The sequence below is a fragment of the Henckelia pumila genome, chromosome 1, assembly GCF_033568475.1.
Source record: "Henckelia pumila isolate YLH828 chromosome 1, ASM3356847v2, whole genome shotgun sequence".
Lineage (NCBI taxonomy): Eukaryota > Viridiplantae > Streptophyta > Magnoliopsida > Lamiales > Gesneriaceae > Henckelia > Henckelia pumila.
The window spans coordinates 83,252,781-83,265,053 of record NC_133120.1 but is presented as its reverse complement, the minus strand read 5'-3'; the positions used below and the strand labels follow the sequence as shown (position 1 = coordinate 83,265,053).

Here is a 12,273-nt window from a genome sequence, read left to right as displayed (position 1 = left end):
AAAAACAGGAATACAAGAAATTTTAGTTAAATTACCAAATTCCAAAAAAATAAACGAATTGATTGAATAAAGTATGAGATACGTTTCCTATATAAGTAGAATACAATATCGATTTATGATTATGATATGATTCTATTTGTTTTGAATCAGATGATTAAAATTAATGATTTGATTTAATTTGTTATTTGTTTAAAAGTTTAATAATCAAAATATTATGTTAGAATAATGAAGACTAAAAGATAGCGTTGAAGATAAATGTTGAAAATAATTTCACAAAATAAATAAATTTCTTTGATGTAGAGAAAAAAAAAATTTAATATAGCTTTCAATTAATAAAATTTTAATTTTAGGACATAGTTTTTAGGACATGAATTAGAATAAATAAATAGTGACATGCAAATTAAATACGCATTGAATAAATTTATAAAATGACCTCAAAAACCTCAAAAAGTTTTGGAAATGACAAAAAAATTAACTATTAAATGAATTAAAATGATGATAAAAATGTAAATTAACAACTAAACTTTAATTTTAGGACATGAATTAAATATTAACAATTAATTTTACCTAGAATAAATAAATAGTGACAAATTAAATATGCATTGAATAAATCTATAAAATGACATAAAAAACCTCAAAAAGTCTTGGAAATAACAAAAAATTAATCATTAAATGAATTGTAATGAGGATAAAAATGTAAATTCACAACTAAAGTGACACTTATATATATATAATAGATAGATTAAAATGATGATAAAAATGTAAATTAACAACTAAACTTTAATTTTAGGACATGAATTAAATATTAACAATCAATTTTACCTAGAATAAATAAATAGTGACAAATTAAATATGCATTGAATAAATCTATAGAATGACATAAAAAACCTCAAAAAGTCTTGGAAATAACAAAAAATTAATCATTAAATGAATTGTAATGAGGATAAAAATGTAAATTCACAACTAAAGTGACACTTTTATAGATAATAATAGATTTATTTTTAATTTTTTACTAATATATTCTTGTTAAGTTTTGAATAATGTGTGAACCATTTTTTGAACTATAATTAAATATATGTTTGCACGAATTTTAAAAATAAACATAAAATAAAAACCCAAGTATAAAACAAATATTTTATAATTTTGGTTTGTGTGGTGGAATTTTAGGTGGCATTTTCTCAGTTGAAGCAACGAGCCTCCAGAAACCAGAGTTATTTCCCTCAAAATCGAAAATTCCCCAAATTTGTTGTCAGGTCATCGAATTTTATTTCTCAATCAGCAATTTTCGATTAAATATAGTCCCTCCAATAAAAAATCAGACCTAAACAGCCAAAAGTTGAAGGTTATCGTACCAATATCCAAATTTAACTAATTATAAAATTAAAAGAGAAAGCAAATAAAGTTAAGAGTATGAAAATGATTTTTTTCCCCTTGAAAACATATACTTAATAAAGTATTTCATATATTTGAAATGAGGTGCAACAAAAAAAAGGGACAAAGCAGCAGCAAAATTTGCCCACTACTGTATATTATCGGAGGCCCAATTACAGTTTCTTCGGGCGATCTGGGCCCATACATACGTTAACAGGCCCATTGCATCGCGGACAAGTCCAGTTACGTGGGATAAGGACAACAATCCCGTGTGGTAGAATCCCGCCTCGTACTCACATTCTGCGCAGCAGGAGATCCAATCAGCCACTGCCACGTATCTATATTAAGCATTAATTTTCGTTAGTTAAATGACATTCCGCGAAATTTATCCTAACTGTTTTTTTTTTTTTTTTTGAGATAAAAGAGATCCATTACGAACCAAAGAGGTTTCGGTTTACAAGTTTACTAATAGACAAAGGATTATAATCAATGAATTCCATATTCTCATGAAGTACCAACGAGGCCAAGAGATGAGCAACATCATTATCGGAACGCTTGCAGTGAGTTGTTTGAATGTATGAGAAGTGAGAACCCATTAAATTTTTCGTTTTTTTTTAGAAAAAACTAGAACCCTTTAATCAAAAAACCTTGTTTTGTTTTTGTTTTTGTTTTTGTTTTTGTTAAAAAAAATGAAGAATTTCGAAAAATACAATATGATATTGGCTCTAAAATAAAAACTCGTCACCATATATCTTTATTCCTTACCGACCTTATTTTAGTGTAAGAGAAACACCTAGATAGATAAACAAACAATTTAACAAATTGTCAAACATGTAGAACGGTGGCTCAAGGATTGATAATTAAATATTGAAAGCAATCATCGTTTCATACTTTCATGGATTAATTTATGAGTGTAATCTGTAAAAAAATAATAGAATCAATTCGAGTCATGTGAGAAGAGTTAATAATAATATTTCTTATGAAAAGATTGGATTTCGACATCTAATTTTTTATTTTATACCTGTAAAAATCAATGGATTTTGAAAACTATTAAATTATTTATGTATGATATTTCAACTTTAAAACGAAAGCTCGAGTTCAAGAATCAATAATAATAATAATAATAATATTCTTTCCATCAACTATATATATCCTTCAAATTATTCAGGTTTGGTTGAATTTCCGTAGTTTGAGTCATCAAGACTCATTCCCACGCTCAAGAACAGTCCCACTGACTCACCACAACTTGATAAATAAATTATTAGAAGTGGATAAATTTAAATGATTATTTCTTCTTCAAAGATAAATTTTTAGATTACCTTTTGATCCTAATCTTCTTCACAAAATCACTAAAAGTTCGCCAATTCATTTTCCCATTTACGCGATTCAAATTTTCTCCAGTCCTTTCTCCCTGCATATGCATTGCTTTTTTAGCAGGCCCCTCTTTTCTCCTTTTTAATTATTTTTATGGCTTCATCTTCTTAGTTAAGGTAGCACCTTTTTCATCGTAATGGTGCAGAAACAAGAGATGGGGGATGTTCAAGTTATCTTAGTTTTTCTCACTTTTTCTGCCCTTCTTCTCATGGATGCTGCCACAGCCCAGATGCCGGGTATCTCTCTTCCTTGCTATATGTATTTTTTGTGTCTTTATTTGTATTTTTATTCAGAAATTTTTTTGGCTATTATCTGAGTTTGGCTGATCTCTGAACAGTAATTTGCTTGTTTGTTATTTGCTTTAATCATTAATTTATATTCTGAACTGCTACTGCTTATGATGGATTAGGTTTGTGGAGGAGACATTGCTAGCTACAGATTTGTTCTTTTTTAAGGTAGTTGTAGGTACGAGGAATGGGTGTAGGAGGCTTCAAACTTACCAGAATATAAAAATACTTTCTATGATGTGTGGACTAAGAAAATTATTTCTGAGGATTGTTGGGAACAAACAGAGTTGTTGGAATAAATATGGAGTTAAAAAGCTTGAGTTTAACGTGAGAGCATTGAAACTGTAGGGGGTAACGTTAGCTTAAAACTAATTAATTGTAATTTGGCTGTCATTTCCACTTTAGTTCATGCTGTAATCCCTCGCTCCAATTCATACGAAATTACGTGGGAATTGAGAAACCATTTGCACCTCTTCTGATAAGAAGGTTTAGCATATCTTAGAAGAGGCAAATTTGTTATAAAGAAGAAATAATTTTCGTGGAAGTGACAACTATCTTCTTGCAATTCTAACATTGATAACCGTATGGTGCAGGCTTCGTAAGTTTGGACTGTGGTGGTGATACTAGTTTCACGGATGATCTAGGCCTTGTATGGACTCCTGATAACCAGATGACCAGAGGGACAGCCATTAAGATATCTGTATCAAATGAGAAAAGAAAACAGTTTACAACGCTGAAATACTTTCCAGCAGATGATAACAAGTATTGTTACACACTTGCTGTGGTTCCCAGGAACAGGTACCTAATCAGAGCAACATTCTTATATGGTAACTTTGATAACAGCAACGTGTATCCCAAATTCGATATTTCATTTGGGCCAACTCGTTGGGCTACCATAGTGATTTCTGATGCAAGCACAATAGAGGTAGAAGAGTTGATATTTCTAGCCATAGAACCCACCATCGGAATTTGCTTGTCCAATGCTACAACAGGACAGCCGTTTATATCCACCCTTGAGCTCAGAAAGTTTAATGGTTCCATCTATCTCAACCAGTATGAGAATCAGTTCTTTCTCAGCGTATCAGCAAGAATAAACTTCGGTGCAGATAGTGTTGATCCAGTGAGGTATACGCATGGAATATTGAACTTGTGAAGTCGTATGGTGTTTTAATTAGAATCTAGTAAATCTGAACGTGTTATTGATTTTGAGCCACATTCTTTCTCCACAGGTATCCAGACGATCCATTTGATCGATTATGGGAGTCCGACTCTGTGAAAAAAGCCAACTACCTTGTTGATGTAGCTTCTGGGACCCAAAAAATATCTACTCGAATGCCCATTGATGTTAGCAACGATGAAAGACCACCTCAGAAAGTGATGCAGACAGCTGTAGTTGGCAGGAATGGGACATTAACATACCGCTTAAATCTTAATGGTTTTCCTGGTTTTGGTTGGGCGTTCTCGTACTTTGCTGAGATTGAAAATTTTGGTCCAAGTGATAGCAGAAAATTTAGGTTTGTGCTCCCTGGCGACTCTGAACTTAGCAAGCCCATTGTAAATATCCAAGAGAATGCACAAGGAAAATATCGTCTGTATGAGCCTGGATACTTCAACATCTCTCTCCCATTTGTGTTATCTTTCGGATTTGCGAAAACATCTGATTCTACTATGGGCCCTCTCATAAATGCAATGGAAATAAACAAGTATTTGAAAAAGAGTGATGGTTCTGCGGATGGTAAGATAAAGTTAATTTCTAACATGTGAAGAACGCATTCTTATTGTTGCAGAAACTTGAGTATAAGTTACAGTTGCTGCTGTTACCTGCATTATGAATGAATCCTAATTAATCTCTATATGCCATAACACTATTATTTACAGAAAACTTGTAGAAACTGAGGTTGCGTTTGGTCGTGCACTTATGAAACGTTTTTATAAAAGTGTTTTTTAAAAAGATTTTATAAAATGTTTTAAAAGTTGTTTTAAAAATATGTGTTTGGAAAACTATTCTATAAAAACATTTTAACATTTCAAAAGTAATGTTATTCATTTTTGTCTTCCATAGTTTCATTCTAAAAATATCTAAAAACATATCTCAAGTGATCTTTAAAAAATATACTTGAAAACACTTTTTAAAAAATATTTTTCAAAAACATTTTACAAAAAAATATCCAAACACATATTTTAAGTTTTTAACACTTATAAAATATTAAAAGCGTTTTTGAAGTACATCTCCAAACAGAACCTGAATGTTTAGAAAGATTTTTCATCATTCTCTGTTTTTCCTTGAAGCTTCGAAATTTTCTAATGCATTTTTACGTGAGTTGCAGGAGCAATTATTGCTGGTGTAACCACAGCTTATGCGTCAGCTGAATGGGCCAAAGAGGGTGGTGATCCATGCCTCCCGGTTGCATGTTCATGGGTTCAGTGTAGTTCAGATCCCCAACCAAAAATTATATCAATGTAAAACTATGCTTGTTTCATCTTTTTAATACATAAAAAAGTAAAAGGATTGATACTAGGTTAGAACTCAGTTTCATAACATACACGCATATGCAATAAAACTCTATTTGAGTTACAATCCTTGCTTAAATTTTATCTAATTCTTGATTTTTATTTTTTTTTAATTTGGTGTCATTTGTAATGAGCAGTAAATTGTCGGGGAAGAACTTGACGGGAGAAATTCCTTCAGGGTTCACAAACTTGGATGGCCTTGTTGAGTTGTAAGTTGCGGGGTCAATCTTTTGTTTTCTTTCTTTCTTTCTTTTTTCCTTGGAGGAAAATTCATAAATGTATTTTGTGAGCATAAAGATTTATTTTGTTGCAGATGGCTCGCTAATAACTCACTGAGTGGTTCTATTCCTGATTTTTCCCGATGCCGGAACTTGAGAATAATGTAAAGTTTACGCCTGTCTTGTTTTTTTGTATATACTTAAGTTAATTAAAATATTTAGATGAGTTGCCATTTGGAATCACCAGACATCTTGAAAACAATCAGCTGACTGGTGAGCTGCCTTCTTCGCTTGCAAGTCTACCAAATTTGAGAGAACTGTAAGTTTGAAAGGGCAAAATATCAGTCTGTATTATGAATTTCTAACATTTCCACTTAGCGCTGTGGAACTTCATTTTTCATAGGACTGTTGAGTGACTTCTCTTTTAATTATTAATGATTAATGATAATGATGCAGGTATATTCAGAACAATAAGTTGTCAGGAAGAGTGCCATCCGGTCTTCTCAACAAAGATCTCGTTTTGAAGTGCGTTTATTTACTTCTTATTTATGAGGCGAAAATCAAAGTTTACTTGTTAAGAAATTGTGGTGCTGAAAGTTGCATACCTTGGGATAAGGGGAATGGAGGGAGCCATTAAAAAATTAATCTTTACCTAATTTGTACCACACACATGTTTCAGTTACACAGGAAATGCATATCTTCACGTGGGAAGTAGAGGGAACCATAAAACAAATATCATCATAGGATCATCGGTAGGAGCTGCTGTTGTTTTGCTCGTCGCTGCTATTACTTGCTGTGTCCTAACTACCAAAAGAAACAAGAAGTCTCCGAAGCAAGGTCAGATTGGATGAAATATTTTCCTTCCCAAATCTGCCATTATGAATGATTTAGTAACGATTAGAAATTGATTATTATGTTCTATAATTATGTTTGATTTGATTAACAAAATTCAATTGAATCAACAATTAAAAGTTTATATTTTTCGACATAGATCAAGTTCGACATGATTTGGCGGCTCACAAGTTTTCCTCTTCTGGGGGAGACGGTGCAGCAGATGCTGCACATTACTTCACTTTATCAGAGATTGCAGATGCCACGAAGAACTTTGAGAGACAAGTTGGATTTGGAGGCTTTGGGGTGGTCTATTATGGGAAACTGAAGGATGGAAAAGAAATTGCAGTCAAAGTTTTGACAAATGATTCCTTCCAGGGAAAACGAGAATTCTCAAATGAGGTTTATTTTATGATTCAAAACATTTCTTGGTTTTCTGTGCAATAGTTTGTTTGTTTTGGATGGTTTCGTTCAAAGATTACCCTGTTTTTCTTAGCACATCGATTCAAGGAACTTTCAAGGAAATTCCTTGTCATCAATTGTAGTCAGGATTGACTCTAGTCTTGTTAGCGGTACAAATTTATATTTTAAACCTGAGCGTGCATGATCAGTTCCACTTGAATTTTAGCAATTGAGCATGAAGATAATATCTCCCCAATATAAGGAAGTAAACATTTTGGCTCAAAATATATTATCTTGACCAATAAATTAGGATGGTATAAAACTCAGAGCTTCTCTATGGACCTGTATTTCAGACTAGCAGTCACTATTTGATTTACTTTGAACATTGCAACTGAACAAACGTGAAACCCTTAAAAAACCCTATCGTGGTTTGAAAACAGTCAAGACAGAAATTTTCATGGTACAATAATTTTTTTTTTCATTTATCAGAACTATCAATCTGTCTCTCCACATTTAGTTATCACGCCTTCTTGTTGACACTAAATTACTCAATTAAACCAGGTGGCTCTTCTTTCAAGGATACACCATCGGAATCTGTTGCAGTTTCTCGGATACTGCCAAGAAGATGGGAAAAATATACTCGTGTACGAGTTCATGCACAATGGGACTCTTAAGGAACATTTATATGGTGCGTATTCCATTTTTTAAATGAAAAAACTGCAGACGATATACTGACTTTATTATTGTTTTCCTAGGGCCTTTAATGCATGAAAATGGTATGAGTTGGATCAAGCGTCTCGAGATTGCTGAAGATTCTGGAAAAGGTTGGTTTGCTAGATTAGTTTAGTTTGTCAAGGAAATAAAAAGGAAGAATAGTCGAGAGTAAGATAATCTAATAGCAAGGCGCTTTCTAATTTTCGTTTCAGGAATTGAGTACCTGCATACTGGTTGTGTTCCGTCGATCATCCATCGGGATTTGAAAACAAGCAATATTCTTCTCGATAGGAACATGAGAGCGAAAGTTTCAGATTTTGGTCTTTCAAAACTAGCAGTAGATGGAGCTTCCCATGTCTCGAGCATGGTTCGAGGAACTGTTGGTTATCTGGATCCAGAGTAAGGGTTTTTTTCTTCCGCAAAAGCTATCCATTGATTAGCTACCAATAATCACAAGAAAGTCTTGCGACTCAAATTTGTGTTAAAACTATAAAAGTTATGGCAAGAAATAAGCACTTGATATCATGCAATGCAGATATTATATCTCCCAGCAGTTAACAGACAAAAGCGATGTCTATAGTTTTGGGGTGATACTCTTGGAGCTAATATCAGGTCAAGAAGCGATTTCAAATAACTTTGGACCTAACTGCAGAAATATCGCCCAATGGGTAAAGCTTGCTCCCTGTACAGAAAGATCAAAGATGTTTTAGAATTTCTATCGTTTAAAGAAATTAGCATCACTTGTCATTGGTGATCTTGGTCGTTCACTTGTAGGCGAAGCTGCATATAGAGAGTGGTGACATACAAGGGATAATTGACCCTTCATTGCACGAATACGACATTCAGTCGATGTGGAAGATAGCTGAAAAAGCGTTGATGTGTGTTCAACCTCATGGGAGCATGAGGCCATCAATCTCAGAAGTTGTTAAAGAGATCCAAGATGCAATATCTATAGAAGCAACCAGAGACAGAGACGGTAGCTCGGGTGAAGTATCAAGACCTTCTGTTCATTCTTCGGCTAACAGGGCGGGTTCGGCTGATTTTGGAATTGGTGAACACTACCTATCTATTGACGACTCAGTCACGAAGCCAACTGCGCGATAGAACAAGCGTGTTCAAAGTGGTGATAGATGCAGACATTTTGTCGATTGATTTTTTGTTTTTTTGTAATTGTTGTCCCGCAAAATGAAGCATTTTTTTTTTCTTTTTGAAGAAATGAAGCAAAATTTTTGATGTAGAGGAACTGTAAATTCTTGTCTTGACTGCATATACATTGTTTTTGAACTTCTGTTGATTATGTAGAAATTATTGCTTTTGGGGAACCTCTATTAACGTGGTCGTTTCATACCTCTCAGGTTGAACCCTGTAAGCTCAATCTGGTCTGATCGTTGGGAAGCTGAAAGGTATCCAAAATTCTTGTTCAACATACAAGCATGAACAAATGTGCCAAGGGAACAAAAGATAGATTTTTAAATTTCGGGAAGTGAAGCAGAATTTCATTACTAAAACGCATTTAGTCAACTATATATTAAAGAAATATTTAATATGCAGTTTGATTAAAGTGAACTAAATATTAATTGAGAAATATTTTAGCTAAACTTCGAAGAAAATTAAATAGTCTGGGACTGGAATAACAATTAAAAATGGATGAAGAGTTGGAGAGTTGCGATGGACAATTAAATTGAACTAGAGCGAGTCGATCAAACCCCCAAAGGAAATATACTTAAGTTAAAAGTGGGTAAAGCTGTCGTACAGTAAACTGATGGGAAAATAATAGAAACACAACTAGAATTCACTCAACACTGATGAATCATCAAAAACTTTGAGTAGCCAGGCCAGATGACTAAGACCTAGGTTTTTCCTTTTTCTCCTTGAAGAGGGCCAAGAGAGAGACACCAGACACCTTCACCACCTTAAATCTAACACCAGGAATATCTCCCACGGCATGGCCTTTACGCCCAAATCCAGCGATCAATACTTCATCCTGTACAATCGAATTTGCGATTTTTTCATCATTAAGAAAACATCATAATAGCAACAACTAGTAACGGAAATTGGGAACTCACATTTTCCTCGATATAGTTTAAGCAACCATCATTGGGAACAAAAGCTGCAATCTTCTTGCCATTCTTGATGAGTTGAACTCTAGCACATTTACGGATAGCAGAGTTTGGCTGTTTGGCTTCAATACCTCTGCATGTTTAAATGCAACAATTTAATTTGCCAAGTTACCCTGAAAGAGAGAATGAAAACACAGCAGAAAAGGCAGATTCTCACATCTTCTCCAGAACTATGCCTTTGGCATGAGAAGACCCAGCAAAAGGTTTCTTCCATTCATTACCAAGGTGAGATTTCTTGTAGGCCTTGTCTGCCCATCTTTGCCTTCGACGGTGGGACATGAGTTTGCGACCAGCTCCCATACCACGTGTCTTCCTGTGAAATGATAAATGAGAATCTGAATGCACTCAATAGATATAGAACATTAGGATTGATGTACAAGACCAGATTCATGAGTAAAACAGATAGGTCAGTCATTCCAAATATTTGTTATCAGACAAATGACCCTCGTTAACAGGATTTAGCAAAGATAAACTAATACATTAGAATTGAAACCACATGGGGCCTCCATTATAGCCCACATCATGCAATTGCATAAATAGCTGGGTAAAAACCGTAATATACGCCAAGGTATTATGTCTTCAATTACGTTTCCTACCCAAGATATAGTGCCCATTCGACAGTCTCAGCCTACCTCAAGAATACCAGTTACTGCAAAAGAAACTATCATCAATAAAGTCTCTAAATGTTTCCTTTTCTGCTACGAGGTTCAGATTTTTCTTGATTGGACTTCTCAACATTTACAAAGAAGCTTGTAAAAGGTGAAATATCACCACATCCACCTGACTAGTTAAACCAATAACTTGATGTCATAAAAAATTCAAAAAACTAGCAACTTGATAAAGATTTCATTTACCACATATCCGGTTTCTACCGAAATACAGGGCAACCTTTTACAGAATTTTTCAGTTTCAAAATTACCACAATTCAACAAAAACGTCAGCTAAAATAAGATCTGAAACCCATTTTCGTTCACTGGAAAAGTACTAGCAGCAAACCAAAATAGAATCCCGGTCTTCCATCATTTGACAAATACCAAATCACATCGAACACCGCAGACAACTCGTTATACAAAACCAACCGAAAACAATGGAAACAATACAATGCCCATCGGCAAAAAATTTCAACAAAAACAGAGCGCAAATAGTTATTGCGAGCACAGAACAAAACACACATGGAAAAAGAGATGATGAAAACAATAGCGTACCCCATGATGGCAGAGTAGAGAGAACGATTGTGTTTGCCGGTTGAAATGCGTAATCAGAGCCGCCGATTTGAACCCTCAAACCCTAACGAAAGAACGCTACGATGATAGTGAGCTGCGTATTTATAAGCTAATGTTTTGGGCCTGCTTGAGCCATAATGTTAGAATTGGGCCAATTATGTGGGTAGTTTAGTTTCAATATACATGGATCATTAGGTCATTAAACTGGTCCAAAATCCAAATGACCCAAATTAGGTCGAGTAACCGATCTTTTGATTTTCTCTGTTTTTTTTTAATACCAAATTCAAATACAGTTGTGAAATTCATCACGGATCAAATGAATGTACTTTTTTATTTATTTTTTTATCATATGAATATACTTGTATACATATATCTCTCAAAAAAATAAAATGAATATACATATAAATATATTGTTTCTTTTTTTTTTTTGTCAATAACTAAAAAATCGTTTTTTGAAAATAGAATATATTAAAATTTAAAACCATAAAAATATTTTTTGATAAATTTTTTATTTTAAGGTAATATAATTATTTTAAAATAAAAAATTATAGATAAATAAAAATATATAATTTAATAGGATAAGATAATTTTAGATCATACATAATTATTAAGATATGATTTTATGATTTTCCTTTAAAGAAAGGATTTTATAATTTTTTTTAATTTTAAAAAATAGAATGTTTTTGTAATATGAGAATGTGTTGTATATTGGTTTGTCAAAAAGCAAGTCAAGACACTAAGGTAGTGTTTGAAAGGAAAAATTCAGAAATATTTTCTAGAAGCTCTCCCAAACACTACCTAAATTACTTTTAAGCTTTGACTTTTAGGAGTGTAATGTGTTTATGATTTGGTTAACCGTTCGAACCGAACCGAAATTGAAATTCAATTTGAACCAAAAACCGAACCATACATTCGATTTTCGGTTTTTAATTTTTCAGATTATCGGTTTGGTTTTTTTTGTCTCGGTTAATCGAACCGAACACGAAAACTATTTTTTTAAAAAAATCATTTTTTATAGTTTTAAATCTTTATTTATTTATTTTTATTTATAATAAACATAAATATAAATTTAAAAAGTAAAAATTCCGTTAAACCGAAAATCAAACAAAAAAAAATTGATTTTTAATCGAACCAAACCCTGAAATTCGGTTGTTTTCGATTTCGAATTTCAAGTACATTTTAGTTCGGTTAACCGAAATTTAAATCAATGTGAAAGTAAAAC

The 12,273-nt window shown here is 33.1% G+C and overlaps 2 protein-coding genes across 2 annotated transcripts; one reads left to right on the top strand and one right to left on the bottom strand.

Annotated features, from left to right (window-relative positions):
- The first annotated feature begins 2,575 nt into the window (after positions 1 to 2,575).
- On the top strand, positions 2,576 to 9,021 carry LOC140874446 (probable LRR receptor-like serine/threonine-protein kinase At1g67720). Its single transcript, XM_073277739.1, has 15 exons — positions 2,576 to 2,981; positions 3,626 to 4,157; positions 4,262 to 4,767; positions 5,360 to 5,492; positions 5,681 to 5,752; positions 5,857 to 5,925; positions 6,009 to 6,080; positions 6,218 to 6,286; positions 6,441 to 6,598; positions 6,753 to 6,994; positions 7,556 to 7,682; positions 7,750 to 7,818; positions 7,921 to 8,107; positions 8,244 to 8,376; positions 8,483 to 9,021. The coding sequence occupies exons 1-15, from the start codon at positions 2,882 to 2,884 to the stop codon at positions 8,810 to 8,812; spliced, it is 2,799 nt and encodes a 932-aa protein (XP_073133840.1). The 5' UTR covers positions 2,576 to 2,881; the 3' UTR covers positions 8,813 to 9,021.
- A 383-nt stretch (positions 9,022 to 9,404) lies between these two features.
- LOC140874987 (small ribosomal subunit protein uS12) lies at positions 9,405 to 11,168 on the bottom strand. Its single transcript, XM_073278501.1, has 4 exons — positions 11,034 to 11,168; positions 9,986 to 10,141; positions 9,775 to 9,901; positions 9,405 to 9,692 (listed from the first exon to the last, which is right to left on the bottom strand). The coding sequence occupies exons 1-4, from the start codon at positions 11,036 to 11,038 to the stop codon at positions 9,552 to 9,554; spliced, it is 429 nt and encodes a 142-aa protein (XP_073134602.1). The 5' UTR covers positions 11,039 to 11,168; the 3' UTR covers positions 9,405 to 9,551.
- Positions 11,169 to 12,273: the final 1,105 nt, after the last annotated feature.